Source organism: Palaemon carinicauda, chromosome 1 (assembly GCF_036898095.1).
Source record: "Palaemon carinicauda isolate YSFRI2023 chromosome 1, ASM3689809v2, whole genome shotgun sequence".
Classification (NCBI taxonomy): domain Eukaryota; kingdom Metazoa; phylum Arthropoda; class Malacostraca; order Decapoda; family Palaemonidae; genus Palaemon; species Palaemon carinicauda.
In genome coordinates this window covers 106,158,665-106,177,790 of record NC_090725.1, presented here as the reverse complement: position 1 = coordinate 106,177,790, position 19,126 = coordinate 106,158,665, and the positions used below count along the sequence as shown (strand labels likewise).

General features: G+C 36.9%; 2 protein-coding genes across 2 annotated transcripts in view; both read right to left on the bottom strand.

The window, feature by feature from the left end:
* Positions 1-3,292, bottom strand: part of mTerf3 (mitochondrial transcription termination factor 3) — a 132,299-nt gene extending 129,007 nt beyond the window's left edge. The window contains exon 1 of the mRNA XM_068383838.1: positions 3,083-3,292. Within this exon, the coding sequence (XP_068239939.1) occupies positions 3,083-3,105 (23 nt within the window). The 5' untranslated portion in view covers positions 3,106-3,292. The remainder of the gene's footprint in view (positions 1-3,082) is intronic.
* A 1,979-nt stretch (positions 3,293-5,271) lies between these two features.
* Positions 5,272-18,462, bottom strand: LOC137642868 (echinoidin-like). The gene is made up of 5 exons (XM_068375739.1): positions 18,312-18,462; positions 16,944-17,109; positions 13,919-14,024; positions 9,662-9,772; positions 5,272-5,553 (listed from the first exon to the last, which is right to left on the bottom strand). The coding sequence occupies exons 1-5, from the start codon at positions 18,372-18,374 to the stop codon at positions 5,526-5,528; spliced, it is 474 nt and encodes a 157-aa protein (XP_068231840.1). The 5' UTR covers positions 18,375-18,462; the 3' UTR covers positions 5,272-5,525.
* Positions 18,463-19,126: the final 664 nt, after the last annotated feature.

Below are 19,126 nucleotides of genomic sequence, written 5' to 3'. Positions count from 1 at the left end.
AAGGAAGCTAGGCTGGCTACGCAACTAATTGAGCGGCCACCACAAGCTCAAGCACAAAATGTCAAAGGATTTGTGGGTACTCTGGCATTCCAACACTGGCCTTCAACCCTTGACCCACTGACGGGATTTACCCGAATGTTAGGGTAGGGCCAAAGCCCCTGACTTCCTGAGTTCTAGTCCTAGCTGGTGCCTCGACACACTTGGCAATAAAGGCATATGCTCTACGGATCATCTCACAAAGTTAGAAAGAGACTGTTCCTTGACATCTCTTTCTTGGATTACCAGTCCTAACGAAAAAGACTCTGACCCTCCGGCCTGAGGTGCCCTACTCTCAATCACCACCTGACTCCTCCCAAAGAGAGGGGAAGGAGAAAAACTCAAACCTGGGGGTGTAAACGAGAGGGTTATGGGTTTTGGCAGCAAAGTCCAGCACAAAACTAAAGGAGACCACCTTCCACCCCTCAATGTGGAAGACTGAAAGAAAGTGTGTAACTCGCCACCTCTCTTCACTGACGCTAGAACTAGCATAAGAACAGACTTAAGAACCAGAACTCTGTCTGGCAACCTCAACAAAGGCTTGAACAAGAATGCATACAAACCTTGTCGCCATGGTCATGTCCCTACCAAGGGACCCAAGAACCCGGGGTGGAACAGCCTGCTTGAAGCTCCTCATAAGACTAGAAAACTCCCAGGAGCGTAGAGGTGTGAACACTTCCGTCAGGAGGTCATACTCAAGTCTGATCTGTAGCTTTTAACAGCCACAACAGTTTCTCTTGGCGACTGAAGACAAAGAAGTCAGCGATTTGTGTAAACATTACTACAATGAAAGAAGTATTCCTTCTACAACACCAGTTACAGAAGATAGGTAGAGCAGCTGTACAGGACCTCAGATGAAATCCTTTCACTCAGACAAGATGTTGGATAGTCTCCACCTGTGAAGAGCCAAGAAATCCACGGTTTGGAGGTGCTTCTACGGGTGTGGTTGATCGAGAAGAGCAGGCTTGGGAGTAGCTTTCTCGGAAAATCTATCCGCAGAGCAGGCAGATCAGGGTACCACTCAGTCTGAGGTCATCTGGCAGCCATCCCGTTCATCCTCCATCCTGGTGTAATCAATACTGACTGGATCAGGTCAAAGATGGAAAGGCATAGACATCCAAGTGATCCCATGCTTCTTGGAAGGCATCTTCGAAAAGGCATCTTCGAACATTTCTCATGGGGCCCGAATGAGAAAGTCGGACCTGGGGAGATTCCTGGTCTGACATGTGGCAAACAGATCAAATCATGGGGAGCCCTCTGTGACTTGTAGCCTTCCACTACCAGAGGATGTAGAAACCAACCTGCTCCTACAATCTGTCCCTGGTGGCCGAGAGAGTCCACAAGTACTTTCTTGTTCAGAAAATATCTTGCCGACCCTTCCATGACATGAAAACACCTCCCAGATTTGCATCCACTCTATCTGTTTGAAAAAAGGATGTAAGGCAGCGCCCATTTGCTAAATGACATGACACTACAGTAGTCTTAATGCACCTCAACACCTGCATTCCATACAAACATTATCACTTTCACACCGCTGACCCCTACAATAAAGGCAAGGTGTGAGGATCCGTCTCGATGGAAGACATGAAGGTCCCACAAGGGCGGTCAGGTAACCCAGGGCACTTCCGCATTGTAGAGGCCAACTTCACAACACTCTGAGAAAAAGAAAGAAAAAGCAATGATTAATGGCTGTCAAAGAGGCGAGGGTGAAGGCGGACACGTCCGATCACCACCCGACCCAAAGTAAAAGTAGAGCTACAACACAGGTGTGTGAGGGGGGAGGGTAGCTAACTACCCTCCCTCACCCCCGCTAACTAACGGTGGGGTAATAATCCCTCGTTAAAATTTTATGGCTAGTCCTTTCAGCTACGCGAAAGTAATTACCCACTTTAAATAGCGTGGTTTGTATTCCAGTTACGGAACAAATAGAATTTTTTACATGAATAATAAATTCAAAATATAGGAGAGAATTTTTTACATAATGAATTCAAAATATAGGAGAGAATTTTTTACATAATAATTCAAAATATAGGAGAGAATTTTTTACATGAATAATAAATTCAAAATATCTATGGCAGATTGTTAGAGAGCCTCTGAAGTTCGTTGGGACAGAATGTAAAACCTCATTTTAAAACGCAAATAGGTATATGAACACCACTTAACCTAAGGATCCCGACCCAACATAACCTAGGAACCGTATCCTTACTGTAACTTACAGGCGGGCTACGCCGCCTGCGACCCCTCCTCACAGTACCGCATTCGTAAGTTTACACTGACCCAAAGAAGTACATTCACCCATCCTCATAATAGCACCTTTCAGAGTAGGCATACCTAATCAAAACTTTGCTAGGGGTGTATGTATGATAGCGGCCACCTGTATGTATGATAGCGGCCACCTGTATGTATGATGATGGTCGACTAAGAATACGGCAGTGTAAGGGGCGGTTGTAGGGGGGCATTAGCGACCCCCCCCCCATGAGGTAAGTAGATAAGAACACGGCTTGTAGGTTAGGTTAGGGGGAAAGTTTGGCTTAGTTGTTGTTCATATTTTATGCTCGCTGGAGGAACTGGCCGCTGATATACAAAGGTTCCCTTTGCTAAATTGGGAACTTTAGGTTTCTATGTTTACTAGTGACGGTGCAAATGTAAATATTTACGAATTAAATTAGTGTAACATTACTCTTGGGCAATTCTTTTTCTATCACAGTCAGCATAGCATTGATATCACTGTATTTAATGTTTTTTTTTTCCATTCAGAAATGATAGAATCTTGAAAAGAAGACTTTAAGAAGGCTATATAGTCTTCGATTTTGTTTTCAGTCTGACAAGTAGCAGTCTCAAGTCTGAATCTTATCCAAGTCATCTATAGTTGCATTACTTAACTATGTCTTCAATTTGAAGACAATGACTATCTACTAATATATATAGCTTAATAACTTATACTCTGTACTGTAATTGAACTAGAATAAATAGCTTCTAACTTATACTAGATACTGTAAATCAAATATTTTTTATCCAAAAAAAACAATCGTAAATGGGATAATACCTCGTTATCAGCGTCGGCAACATATTGTAGTATTTTCAAACCCTTATTTCAGTTTTATTCCGCAAGTTTTTTTCACTAATTTAGTAAAAATTTCCACTATTTTATCATGCTTTCTTCAATTTTCTTCATTCCAACCACAAAAATGTTGAAATATGAGTGTCTTCTACTTCATCTTTGCAGTTTTAATAAGAGAGCATTGAGATTGTAGTAGTACTGATAAGTATTAACCTCTGAAAAGCTCCCTCGTTTTCTTAGTTCGATACAGAAGGCTAACAAAGGGCCAATCATCTCAAATCCCTCTATTTCGCCAATTTTCTCCCCCGGAAGATGCATTAGCAACTCTCTGGTGGATATACGAGGTGCCTCACACTGAGGGACCTGGGGGAACCCAAACAAAAAAATAAGGCAAATAAGGTAAGGCTGACCAAGAGCTAGCAACGATATATCCCTATATCTTTCTTATACACATCAAATTATTATAAGAAAAAACTCTATTTACAAATTGTATAGGCAATTATACTTGATTAGGGGAAATATGATGCCAAATGAATTAGCTATGATTTACACGATTGAAGTGGCAAATATACTTGAAACTCACAGAGTTAAGTTTTGAATATACGCTGATGATACACAATTCTATTTCCCAATAGAATCAGTTGATGAAGCTAAAAGAAAGATACACGAAATAATGAATGACATTAAGGCTTGGATGTTAACAAAAAAGAACTCAAGCTCAATGAAGATAAAAGTGAATGTATTATTTTTGGAAATTAAAAAGATATAAAAAGAATCGAATGCTTCCAAAGAATTGAAATATGTCAATCGATCATTGACCTAAAGGAATCTGTCAGAAATCTTGGAGTAATTATGGATGATAGACTGACAATGAATGAACATATAAATAATATGGTAAGAAATTGTAACTATCATATTAGAAACACAGCATTTATTAGTAAATACTTAAATGAAAAATCTATGGCTATACTCATTAATCACCACATATTTTCAAGAATTGATTACTGCAACTCACTATTCTACGGCTTACCAAATTATCAGCTGAAGAAAATTCAGAGAGTACAAAACATAGCCGCTAGATTAATAAAAGGACTACACAATAGGGATAGAATTACCCCTGCACTAATTAAATTACACTAGCTGCCGGTAAAGGCGAGAATCGAATACAAGCTACTCTTACTAACGTTTAAGATACTGAACCAAAATATCTAAAAGAATGCCTGAAAAAACTAGAACTAGAAACAAATGTTACCATAAGACACATGAGTGACAAACATAGACTATCTGAACCAAGAACAAATAGTAAATTTGGTGAAAGGGCTTTCAGCTAATGTGCGCCTAGACATTATAATAAACTGCCAACTGAAATGAAGGACCTAAAGGGAGCAATTGAATTTAAGAAGAAACTAAAGACATTACTTTTCACAAGATCATATGATTTGGAAGGTAATACAATCAAAGAATTGTATAAGTTATAATGAAAATGTTTCGTTAGATGATTGATATGGACCGGCCCGAGAAGTAGTTCACTCGACTTCAGTGGAGGGTTGGATTTAAACCCCAAACAAGAAACAAGTAACAAGTAATGTCGCTTCTAGAAATAAGATTAACTTTGTACCTGCGATTGGCTTTTTTTTTTTTTTTTTTAGTAAGATGACCTTGGTGTTTAACTTTTTGTAAATAAACCTTTATACTTTTAAAGAGAATGGCTAAAATTTCGCTCCAAGAAATTTGGATAACTTATTACTAGTGATTACTTTGCAGTTCTACTAAAATAAGCAATCCTTTCCATACCTCGTCTCTTCATAATCTCTGCCTCTGCCACCAAAGAACCTCTCTATCTCTCTCTCTCTCTCTCTCTCTCTCTCTCTCTCTCTCTCTCTCTCTCTCTCTCTCTCTCTCTCTCTCTCTCTCTCTCTCTCTCTCTCTTGACTTTTCTTCCTTGACTTCAAATCCTTCAAGACGTACTCTTCGGTACATTGTTTTCTTTGAAACTAATTCTCTCCCTGTGTCATTCCATCTAAGTTTGGAGTAAATAAAAGTAATGAGCTGGTTCTTCATTAAGAATTCGTAAATATACGCACTCTTAAAACATGTTGATTTTGAGATAACAATAAGAATGTTATAGCGACAAGACAATTCGTATCAAGGTATTCAACATTTACGTATGATTTTAGTATTTTTATTTCATGCTCGAGGTTACAATCTTAGAGGGTCCTGTCCTGGGACTATAGATTGGCTCAGTTAGCCTCAATATAGCAAAACTTTAGTATAATACACGCATATAGGAATGAACCCATTGGATTGTGAAAGATTACTTTCCATTTGTTTAAATGGGTAACTGACCACTTTCTTTTAAAACATTATTTTCAAATACATCCATCACCATCATCGTCAACTGAGTCTTCTATGCCAGTCTGTAGTATGTTTATTCTGCATCTCGCGAACACAGGTATCTGTAAATAAATATGAAAATTATAGATAAATTGCATAACTTACAAGATAATACATTATATTGAAAATATTAATGACAATGGAGTATGACAAATTGTCAAATTTTTACATTTTATTATTACTATTATTATTATTATTATTATTATTATTATTATTATTATTATTATTATTATTATTATTATTATTATTATTATTACTAGCCAAGCTCCAACCCTAGTTGGAAAAGCAGGATTCTATAAGCCCAAGAGATCCAAAGGGAAAAGTAGCCCAGTGAGGAAAGGAAATAAATAAACGATATAAGAAGTAACGAAAAAATTAAAATGAAATACCTTAAAAACATTAAAACAGATATCTGATATACAAAGTACAAAAGGACTTAGTCCTTTAGTTCATCTTTACGACCAATTTGCCTTCGGGCACCCAAACAGATAACTGATTCCACTTTATATGGATTCCAGAAATTTAAGTGACATGCCTAATGAGATGTTAATGAGTGAACCCCAGAAGTTGTACTGTGAAGAAAATATTAAGAAAAGTTGGGAAACTTGAAGAAGCGATAAAGTGGAAGGCTAAATGCCCACATAAATAATGTAATAAAAAATGTTGGTTATCATCTAAGAAATATTGCGTTTATAAAAAAAGTACCTGCACGAAAATTCTGTAAGGAAACTTGTGATAAACTGTGTTATTAACAGGATTGACTACTGCAATTCTATTACAATTTACCAAAAGTGCAACTTAAGAAATTACAAAACATAATAAACAGAGGAGCAAGACTAATAAAAGGTGTCCCACCTAGAGAAAGGATCACCCCTATACTAATCTATTTTCACTGGCTGCCGATTAAAGCGAGAATTGAATTTAAAATATGTACAATAATCCACCAAGTTATCAGAACCGGTCGTCCAAATTATCTAAGAGAATTGCTACATATTGTGCAGCCAACAAATCGAGTCGACACGAGAATAGTTACAGATGGCTTCAAACTGTTGAAACCTAGATTTATGTCTACTTTAGGCTCCAGAGCCTTTATATATGCGGCCCCAAGACTATATAATAAGCTCCCACGAAACATTCGAATGATTGAAGACATTAAGGCTGTCAAGAGGAAACTGAAGACTTTCTTATTTCATAAGTCCTTTGACAGTGACGATTTAACAGTAAATGAACAATACGCGATATGAAACGTTAAATACTCTGAACGAACAAGGTAAAATGACAGCGGGGGTCCTGTAGAGAGTGGGGTTCCCCTGCTGTATGGGACCGGAAAAGCAGCCATCAAAGTGAGTAAAAAGTGAGCATAGTAAAGCTTGCCTCACACGAGTGGATTGATACACTCTAGTACACTGTTTCGGTATTTCTGTTATTTGTATATCATCGTTATCGCCAACCCTTCACACTGATAACCTGTTTAAGCCTGTTTTGTTAAAGTTTATATAGGATATATTTATTTCAATGCTGTTACTCTTCCTAAAATATTTTATTTCTCCTTTTGTCCTTTCCTCACTGGGCTATTTTCCCTGTTGGAGCCCCTGGTCTTATAGCATCTTACTTTTCCAACTAGGGTTGTAGCTTAATAATAATAATAATAATAATAATAATAATAATAATAATAATATTCTTGAATCATTATGTTTGAATTTTTGTGCCGTTCTTGCTTGGGAAGGGTTGTATATATATTCATGCTCCATCAAAATAAAGTGAGTTGCATTTACCTCACTTTTCAGCTATTCCTTAACTGGCAGCTCACACAAACGGATTTCAGAGCGGCAGTGATCAACTATAACCGTGTGGACTGCTAATCAGCGCGGTTCTAGTGTAGCAGCGTTTAGAAACTACGAGGGCGCTTGGGGAAAATTCTCCTGTGTGAAGATATGCCTACTACCGAGCGGAAATATTTTCGTGTGGAAAAAAATCAGCACGTGTGAAGCAAGCCTAAGGGTACAAGAGGGCGCTGAAGAGACCGTTTGATACTGCCTACAGTACACATTGTGAGGTGCACTGAAAACACTATTCCCTTGCAGGGACTTCAGTTAGTTTCTACGGTAATACCTCATTTACAATGCTGAAAGAGGAGCATGAGCATCTCCATCTGCGTGCATTATTATTATTATTATTAGTAGTAGTAGTAGTAGTAGTAGTAGTAGTAGAGGGTTGGGCATGAATGTAAAGAGAGTTCTGTATAAGAAAGTGATTGTACCAACTGTGATGTATGGATCGGAGTTGTGGGGAATGAAAGTGACGGAGAGACAGAAATTGAATGTGTTTGAGATGAAGTGTCTAAGGAGTATGGCTGGTGTATCTCGAGTAGATAGGGTTAGGAACGAAGTAGAGAGGGTGAGAACGGGTATAAGAAATGAGTTAGCAGCTAGAGTGGATATGAATGTGTTGAGGTGGTTTGGTCATGTTGAGAGAATGGAAAATGGCTGTCTGCTAAAGATGGTGATGAATGCAAGAGTTGATGGGAGAAGTACAAGGGGAAGGCCAAGGTTTGGGTGGATGAATGGAGTGAAGAAAGCTCTGGGTGATAGGAGGATAGATGTGAGAGAGGCAAGAGAGCGTGCTAGAAATAGGAATGAATGGCGAGTGATTGTGATGCAGTTCCGGTAGGCCCTGCTGCTTCCTCCGGTGCCTTGGATGACCGCGGAGGTAGCAGCAGTAGGGGATTCAGCATTATGAAGCTTCATCTATGGGGGATAACGGGGGAGGGTGGGCTGTGGCACCCTAGCAGTACCAGCTGAACTCAGTTGAGTCCCTTGTGAGGCGGGGAGGAACGTAGAGAGGAGAGGTCCCCTTCTTTGTTTCATTTGTTTGATGTCGGCTAACCCCCAAAAGTGGGGGAAGTACCTTGGTATATGTATGTATGTATGTATGTATTATTATTATTATTATCCCTTTCTAAGCTACAGCCCTAGTTGGAAAAGCAGGATGCTATAAGCCCAGGGGCTCCAACAGGGAAAATACCTCAGTGAGGAAAGGAAACAAGGAAAATTTAAATATTTGGAGAACAGTATCAACATTAGATCAAATATCTCCTATTTGAACTATAAAAACTTTAACAAAACAAGAGGAAGAGAAGTAAGATAGAATAGTATGCCCGAGTGTACCCTCAATCAAGAGAACTCTAACCCAAGACAGTGGAAGACCATGGTGCAGAGGCTATGGCACTACCCAAGACTAGAGAACAATGGTTTGATTTTGGAGTGTCCTTCTCCTAGAAGAGCTGCTTACCATAGCTAAAGAGTCTCTTCTACACTTACCAAGAGGAAAGTAGCCACTGAACAATTACAGTGCAGTAGTTAAGCCCTTGAGCGAAGAAGAATTGTTTGGTAATCTCAGTGTTGTCAGGTTTATGAGAACGGAGGGGAATATGTAAAGAACAGGTCAGACTATTCGGTGTGTGTGTGCCTGTGGTGTGCGTGTGTGTAGGCAAAGAGAACGTGAACCGTAACCAGAGAGAAGGATCCAATGTAGTACTGTCAGGCCAGTCAAAGAACCCCATATCTCTAGCGGTAGTATTTCAATGGCTGGCTGGTCCCCTGGCCAACCCCTATCTATCGATAGTTAATAAAAAAAAAGAAGAAAATAGCAAAATCTTCACAAAATTAATGAAGTTGGACATTAATGTGTTTACATTTTTGTGGAATGGAATATTGCGATTAATAAAATATAAAGAAACTAGGAACAAAACTGTGTATATGTTAATAAAAACAAGAAAAATTCCTGTTCTCTTCACCAATTCTTGTTTTTTTTTTTTTTTTTTTTTTTTTTGCGATTCAACGTGTGAAGCAAGATCAAATTCTAGTACCTTATTTTTTCGTTATGATTTCTTTTCGTTTTCATATCCTCATTATCACTATCAGGTCTATCATCACTTTCACCATTATTATTATCCTAATAGTGTTATTTATATGTTACCCATACTAGGTTGGTTTGTTGTGAGCAATCAGACAACTATCTCAAACCATCACCAATCCACACTTGACATGTCTGAGGCATTTGTCCTGCAGTTGAATAGAAACGGCTACATGTGTTGTATTTTCAAAGACTTTACATTTTGTTATTGCTTATATTCAAAATGTGTTTTCAATTTCAATTCTCTCGTCTTACCTCTTGTGATCGAAGCAGTAAGAGTCCGCCCACTTGTATTCGAGATCCTCTCTTATCTCAACACAGTCCTCGTTCCTCTCTTTCCCGTAGTCCGGCTGGCCAGGTCCAAAGCTGGATGAAAACATCGAAATTGAGGAAAGATAAACGGTAGGCCTAAGTCTTCTAAAAACCAAAAAGGGGGTGAAATATAGGTGCAAAGTATATCTACTTTCTTGTAAGAAGAAGATCGTGAAGACTGCTTCTATGGTTATAAAATAATGGAGACGGATGATCCGTAACATGAGGAAACGTTATACAAGTAATAGGCTGATTAAATATAAGCACCGTGGCTTAAAACATCTGATGCCAAAATTAATTTTAATACAATAATACGGAGATAGAAATAAGAACTGTCGTCTTACAGTTACAGCTTGGAGGTTGAATTACAGTGAGGTGTTTAGAAAAAAAAATTAAATTGTAACAATGAAAATTACCGTAATTCAGTTCGATGCACAGTTAACATTTGACAGGCTTCTTCCGCCTCAACGTTAAGCTTGCCGCACACTCAGCCCGAACGGACGCGCCCGAACAGAACCGAAACGTCCGATAGAAATCGAAAGCATGCATTCTTACCTGATTGCGCATACTGGGCCAGAACAGAACGAAACCGACGCGCCAGATCAGAACGGAACCGACGCAGTATTCTTTGAAAGATATTTTTTCTGAAGCGTCAGTGGCGTTTGACAGGCTGCGCATGCGCAAAACGACTGCAGCGGTAGTTTTGGAGAGGGTTGCTGGAGAATTCGGAGGTTAGTGTGATAGCAACCAATATTTTTCTGATGTCAGAAATTTGACGAATGTATTATAATAACAATGATGTAAACATAATATGATTTAATGCAAAGATTTTAGGAGTGATTATTATTTATTATTATTGTTTATTATTATTATTATCATTATTATTATTTTTTTTTCTTTTTTTTCTGATGTCAGAAATTTGACGAATGTACTTTAATAACAATCATGTGAACATATGATTTAATACAAAGAATTTTGGAGGGATTATCAATTATTATTATTATTATTATTATTATTATTATTATTATTATTATTATTATTATTATTATTATTACTGTATTATTATTATTATCTTTTTTTTTCTTTTTTGAAAACATAAAAACATCTGGCTTGCGGATTCGATAAAAGATTGATATACAGAATATCTAATCATTGTAACATCAATTAAATAAAAACTCAGTTATGATTAAGGAAAACTTCCTTCGTTTATATAAAATTCTGCGCCGGTTCCGTTCTGTGGCTTCTGGCTCAGTGTGCGCGCTGGACGTCGTTTCTATTTTGTTCTGAGGCTTCGGTGGCTTAGGCGGCGGTTCCGTTCCGGCTCAATGTGCGGCAGAACAGAACAGAAACGACATCCAGCGCGCACACTGAGCCAGAAGCCAAAGAACGGAACCGACGTAGAATTTTATATAAACGAAGGAAGTTTTCTTTAATCATTAATGAGTTTTTATTTAATTGATGTTACATTGATTAGATATTCTGTTTATCAATCTTTTATCGAATCCGTAAGCCAGATGTTTATATGTTTTCATAAAAAAATATAATAATAATAATAATAATAGTAATAAACAATAATAATAAATAATAATCACTCCTAAAATCTTTGTATTAAATCATATGTTTACATCATTGTTATTAAAATACATTCGTCAAATTTCTGACATCAGAAAAATATTGGTTGCTATCACACTAACCTCCGAATTCCTCAGCAACCCTCTTCAAAACAACCGCTGCAGTCGTTCTGCGCATGCACAGCCTGTCAGATGCCACCGACGCTTCAGACAAAATATCTTTCAAAGAATACTGAGTCGGTTCCGTTCTGTTCTGGCGCGTCGGTTCCGTTCCGTTCTGTTCTGGCCCAGTGTGCGCAGTCAGGTAGGAATGCATGCTTTCGATTTCTATTGGACGTTTCGGTTCTGTTCGGGCGCGTCCGTTCGGGCTGAGTGTGCGGCAAGCTTAAGAGGTCGATTGCCTTATGCACCCTCTCCAATGCTTTCTATCAAAGGCATCCTCTTCCACCAAACCTTTTCTCTCCATATCATCCTTCACCTTATCTTCTTCTTTCCCACCGTTATCCATACATTAAGGGGTTGGTTGCCTAATGCACCCTCTCCAATGCCTTCTATCAAAGGCATCGTCCAAACCTCTTCTCTCCTTTCATCCTTTACCTTATCTTCTTCTTTCTCACCATTATCCATACATTATGGGGTCGGTTGCCTAATGCATCCTCTCCAATGCTTTCTATCAAAGGCATCCTCTTCCATCAAACATCTTCTCTCCATATCATCCTTCACCTTACCTCGCCATCTAATTCACTGTGCCTCCCCCTCGATCTTCTCTCCCTAGCAGGTTCCTCCCAAGCCCTCCTCACTCCCTCCCCACCATTTATCCTCAACATGGCGCCACGCCATCTCAGTCGTGACACTGTTATCACCTCTGTAATCTTTACTACGCCTGCCATCTGCTTATTTCATCATTTTCCAATATTTCAAGCTCTCGTATTCCAATTAATCCACATCGGCATTCTCATCTCTGATGCATATTTGATAGACATTTGCGCTTAGATTAGAAAAAAATAAAAAATTAAACATTCATGTTAAATATGAAAGAACACCATCAAAATTCTCATTCCGGCTGCGGTATAGGCTAATATTGTCCAATGTTATTGTTTTGTTATTATTTTACTAAATGGTTAGTTTTAACAACACACTGCTAAAACAACAGACGAAAGGAGATTCAGTTAAAAAAATCCATTTTTTAATAACGGAATTTTTGATGTTCATTTGTCTTTGCATTTCAAATCACTTGAAGCGCAGTCGCTTTTCAAAACAGCACAGCTTGCTTTATGTAGACACTTTGTGTAGGGCCTATGTTTCGCAAGGCTTAAACTAAACTAGAATGTTGTAAATTAAACAAAATTTATTCAAGAGTTCTTGCTGTATAATAGAATTTAGTTAATGCTATACCGTGATTAAGTCTGAACTTACACACATACACTTAACCAAACACACTAATGACCAAACGATAAAATCTGATTGCTGTTTACAAGTGTGTCCCGAGTGTACAAGTGTATATTGCATTTGTCATTAAGCGTTTGAATAGAAATAAATCCACATTTTAGTCTCTCTCTCTCTCTCTCTCTCTCTCTCTCTCTCTCTCTCTCTCTCTCTCTCTCTCTCTCTCTCTCTCTCTCTCTCTCTCTCTCTCTCTCTCTCTCTCTCAAAATATTGGACACAAATTGACATTAAAAATCTATTTTACAAATGAATTGACAGATGTTCCCAGTGGAAGATCACACATATTTTTCCTGAATAAAATTGTATCATATCAAAACAACAGATGGAAAAAGCAAAATAGAAGATACTTTCCACAACTCTACCATCTAGAACAATTTGATCAACTGTATCATTTAGAAAAACTTGGTAAAAATTATATTTAGAAACGTCTCTGTCTAGTAATCTGTTGGGCGGGAGTTCGAGACCCACTCAATCTCGAACGTTTCTAGCAGTGTCTGCATCCTCATCATCCTTGTCAGCTATGGGGGTTAGGTTGGGAGGAGTCTATAGGTCTACATGCTGAGTCATTGGCAGCTATTGCCTGGCCCTCCCTGGTCCTAGCTTGATGGAGAGGAGGCTTGGGCGCTGATCATATACTGTATATTGTCAGTTTCTAGGCAGTCTAAGGTATTGTCATGTCCCAAGCCTCTGCCATTCATGAGCGGCCTTTAAACCATGTTACATTTCGTTTAAATTACATCGATATGACTTAGTAAACTGAAGGGGAAACCAGATCAATAGAATAGGCGAATATAAGATGCATTTTAAAAGATTAAAGGCGGCTCATGAATGGCAGATGCAAGGGATGGTGGCAATGCCCTAGCTAGCAGGACAATGCTCTAGATACTGACCATACATAAATATGATCAGTGACCAGGGCCCCTCTTCATTCAATATAGGACCAGGGAGGGCCAGGCAATGGATGCTGATGACTCAACAGGTAGACCTATAGGGTCCCCAAAATGCCTTTCCTTAGCTCACAAGGATGGTGAGGTTCCAGACACTACAAGAAACTATCGAGCTCAATTTTGACTCGAACCACAGTCTGGCAGATCGCTAGATGGAGACGTTTCCAATAGGCCACTACAATGAGAAATAATAGTAGCAGCAGTAGTAGGAGTTAGAATACTATAAACAAACTCACTTGGAGAAAGTAGTGGGTTGGCCACTAATCCATTCAAAGTACCCTGAGACTTGTTGGTCATTGAAGCCGATCCAGACAGCAGGGGCGTAGCTTGCTGCTAAAACGCCTGTCAGAATGTTACATTGTAATAATTAGAAGTAAATATCCTTCGTGTATTTTTTTCCAGTCTTATTCCTTTACATAAAAGCGCCTATATTTTTACATCTAAAAATAGGATTAACAAAACAAGTAGCCTAAGACTTATAGGTCTAGGCATTTCTGATAATAAATAGAAGTAAATATCATTCGTATATTTTTGTTCCAGCCTTATTTCTTTACATAAAAGTGCCTGTATTTTAATCATCTAAACATAAGATTACAAAACAAGTAGCCTAAAACATATAGGTCTAGGCATTTCTAATAAAATTTAGAGTTCTCTTGCTTGAGGGTACACTTGGGGACACTATTCTATCTTATTTCTCGTCCTCTTGTAACGTTAAAGTTGTTATAGTTTATATTTTAATGTTACTGTTCTTAAAATATTTTATTTCCTTTCCTCACTGGGCTATTTTCCCTGTTGGAGCCCTAGGGTTTATAGCATTCTGCTTTTCCAACTAGAGTTGAAGATTAATAATAATGATAATAATAATAATAATAATAATAATAATAATAATAATAATAATAATAATAATAATAATAATAATAATGTAGAATCAGAGTGAATACTGTAGGTTAGAACTTCAAAAGTTCAAAGTTGGAGCAAATGTTTTTATGTTGACCAGGCTGACATGAGTCTTTTTATAGTTTATATATGACATATCTGTTTTTGACGTTGTTAATAGTTTATATAGGACATATCTGTTTTGACGCTGTTACTGTTTTTAGAATGATATATTGTTAATTTATTCTCATCATTTATTTATTTCCTTATTTCCTTTCTTCACTAGGCTATTTTTCCCTGTTGGAGCCCTTGGGCTTATAGCCTCTTGCTTTTCCAACTAGGGTTGTAGCTTGGCTAGTAATAATAATAATAATAATGATAATAATAATAATAATAATCAGTCAATATTTACTTATGGTTTTCATTTACTTGAATAGGATCAACATTTGTGATATAAAGATCGTAGGATAAGAGAGCTCTAAGAACTAATATTTAGCCTTTTGATGGATTTTACAAAAAAAAAAAAAAAAAAAAAAGTGAGAAACTCGTTTCATTCGAATCTCCCTCAATAATTACTAGCTGAACTCGTGACCAGTATTGTTTATGAGATCGGCATTGTCCCTCGTTGATGTTGCTCACTATCACGCAGTTCATTGTAATGTTGCTACATTTAACAGCATATTTAAGAAGGCTTCGTGATAGCTGTGTCTTTTCAATTGTAGTTATTGCCATAAATGTTGGCAGGAACAGAGAAACTATGTTTCCCACCAATCCCTGAAATTTTCATTTAGATATGTCAATTATTCTAGGAACAATTTACTCCACCGCCAAAAACAACAATTCCACCCATACCGAAATAAACGTTTGCTGTGGCTTTCCTATGACAGATATCAACATGTAAATTGGTATTGACAAACTCAATATCCATCCCATAAATCTCTGAAAAGTTCATTTAGATATGTGAAGTAATCTAGGCGTAATTTACGGCGCCGCCAAAAATCGGCCTTCCGTGGATATCGAAAAATGGCTACTGTGACTTTTTATGGCAATTATCAATACTAATATTGGTATGAATGTAGTTAACATAACCACCATCAAACCCTGAGTAAATCATTTGGATATCTGTAAAACTCTAGGAGTAGTTTACTTCTCCTCACTGATTTTATTGCTAAAAATCGTGACTTCCGAACAAAAGTGACAGCCAAGGCATGCCTATAGCAGGTATGAACCTGAAAATTGGCAGAAACAAAGCTTATGCATATCTTAATAATCCCTTAAAATTTCATTTGAATATATTTATTGGTATAGGAGTTATTGACTTCGCCGCTGAAAATATCAGCTGCTCCCCACCCCCAACCACCTCGCCGAAATCTATGGTTAGGGAATGACTGAGCTACGGGTTGGGTGAGATAACTTTGCAATAATTTTGGTATTTCATATAAGGTCACTCAAAAATAATGAATTATCGCTTCTTTTTTTGTCTCATACCTACATCAAAGTTTTAAGCTTACGGTACATGAGCCAATTATCATCACTATTATTACTAGTTTACCCGACCCGTCAAAAAAGACTATATATTCAGATATATATGCACACAACGAACAGATTCAACCCTTCCTAACTAGGCCTACAACCAGCTAGTTCGGTAATCTGTGAGAGAATGGGGTTTCCGAGTGTAACTCTGGGGGTATCCCCTCTCACTAGGGTATGACCACTCTCTCTCTCTCCCCTGAACGTGACTGGAGATACATACATACATATATATATATATATATATATATATATATATATATACATATACATATATATATATATACATATATATATATATATATATATATATATATAAAATGTATATATATGTATATATATAATGTGTATATATATACATACACACACACACACACACATATATATATATATATATATATAATGTGTATATATATATAAATATATATATATATATATATATATATATATATACTCCCCAAAATAATTAGTTCGCCAAACGTTCAGTTGGGCTCCACAAGGCACTAAAAGAGTTGGAAGACCTAGGCCTACATGACTGAGTACTACGAAAGGCGAAGTAGATGATAAATAGAGAAGTATTCAATTAAAAGCTCAAGGTAGAGACGACTGGCGTAGGAGGAGGTGATGATGATGATGATGATGATGATATATATATATATATATATATATATATATATATATATATATATATATATATATATATATATATATATATATATTGAGAAACTTACTCTTTATTATATATGGATGATTACTAGCTAAGCTACAACCCTAGTTGGAAAAGCAGGATGCTATAAGCCTAAGGACTCCGGCAGGGAAATATAGCCCATGCTCGTCCAAACAACTAAATCTTACCAGCAATGAAATAATTCTCATCCTCGCTGGCGACTGTGGCCAAACTTCCTCCAATGTTATTGCAGTATTCGTATCCGTGTAGCCAGCTTCCAGTCTCATTGGCCAGATGGAAGCACGAAGACCCAAACTGAAACCATCCTCTGTCACAGGATATCTCGCCTGACACCTTTAAGGGTAGGTCATAGTTTCATATATAAATTGATAGCATAAACTGCATATAGTTACATATAACATTGTTACACACAGAAGCATCTCTCTCTCTCTCTCTCTCTCTCTCTCTCTCTCTCTCTCTCTCTCTCTCTCTCTCTCTCTCTCTCTCTCTCTTTGTATATATATATATATATATATATATATATATATATATATATATATATATATATATATATTACAAAAGATAGTGGAAAAAAGGCAGAAATATAGGACTGAAAATGAATATGAGTAAAACTAAGATAATGCTCAATGGAAATGCAGACACCAAATAAGGGTTATAGACAAAACTCTAGAGATCGTTAATGAATATACATACTTAGGACAAACAGTATTTCTCTCGGACAAGAAACCGAAATTGAAAGAAGGATAAGCATGGGATGGAGATCTTTTGGTAAACATAATGTGGTTGTGAAAAGTAAAATGCCACTTTCTTTAAAAAGAAAAGTATTTAATCTGATGATCCTACCAATATTAACTTGAGCATTAGAAACTTGGATTAGAGCCTTACTAAAACCTTAGAACATAAGCTAGTTACAATTCAAAGAGTTATGGAAAGAATAATGTTGGGATTAACACTAAGAGACAGAAAAAAAGGAAACAAGCATTTGGGAGCAAAGTAAAGTAGAGGATATTCTAACAACATATAAGAAAAAGAAATGGACATAGACAGGACATGTAATGAGAATGACAGATAATAAACGGACTAAAGAAATAACAGAATGAATCCCTAGAGATTGCAAACGAAGCAGGGGAGGGAAGAGAAAACAATAGATTGACAAGCTAAGAAAATTTGCGAGTATAGACTGGCATAGAAAGACCATAAACAGACGCGAGTGGAAGGACAGGTCTGAGGTCTTTGTTCTGCAGTGGACTAGATATGGCTGATGGTGATATATATAATGTTTGTAGAGAAGTATGGGTGATTTTAAAGAATAGGAGCATTAAATATATTAGATTTTTTTTAAGTGAGGCAGATTTGCACAGACTCGCAGGAGTGCCCTTTTAGCTCGGAAAGTTTCCTGATAGCTGATTGGTCGGAAGTATTCGGACCCTTCCGATCAATCGGCTATCAGGAAACTTTTCGAGCTAAAAGGGCACCCCTGCGAGTCTGTGCAAATCTGCCTCCCTAAAAATTGACTATAGTGGTTTAAACTTTACCGCAGCAATAGTTGAGCCGAAAGCCAACAGGAACAATATTGGGATAGGTTCAGCCATCCTCATTCAGCTCCGGGAGACGACTGAGGCCGACTGACTTCAATGGGCTACGTAAGAGTGTCTCTTGCATCGAAGTTATCGTTTCAATCTGATCATTAAGTGATTCATATCTCTTTTACCGAGCAAACACTTTAACCGGATGACTCAACGGTAAGTCCAAATGGAGGGTTCATTGACTAGCTCATTTATTTTTGGTCAATTGAGAAACTACAAATAATTACAGGTGGGGTTTGAAAAGACTGCAAACATTAGCACTGTAAATATCTATCAATAGAGAGAGACTAATGATTCCTACTAAAACTGTTTAATATATCTTGAGAGTTTTTCGTGTATTTATACTTCTTCCATTCCTGATATAGAACAAGGATAATATAGAAGTTATCATACAAACTAGGCAATAGAAAAACTTATTAGACTTATATGCGGCGAGTTATGAGCTGTAGCCTTCGCTTATGATAACATCTCTTCCAGAGAGGGAAAGGCGCATATATATATATATATATATATATATATATATATATATGTGTGTGTGTGTGTGTGTGTGTGTGTGTATGTATATATATATAATATATATATATATATATATATATATATATATATATATATATATATATATATATATATATATATACTGTATATATATATACATACATATATATATATATATATATATATTATATATACTGTATATATATATATATATATATATATATATATTTATATATATATTTTATATATACATACATATATATATATAT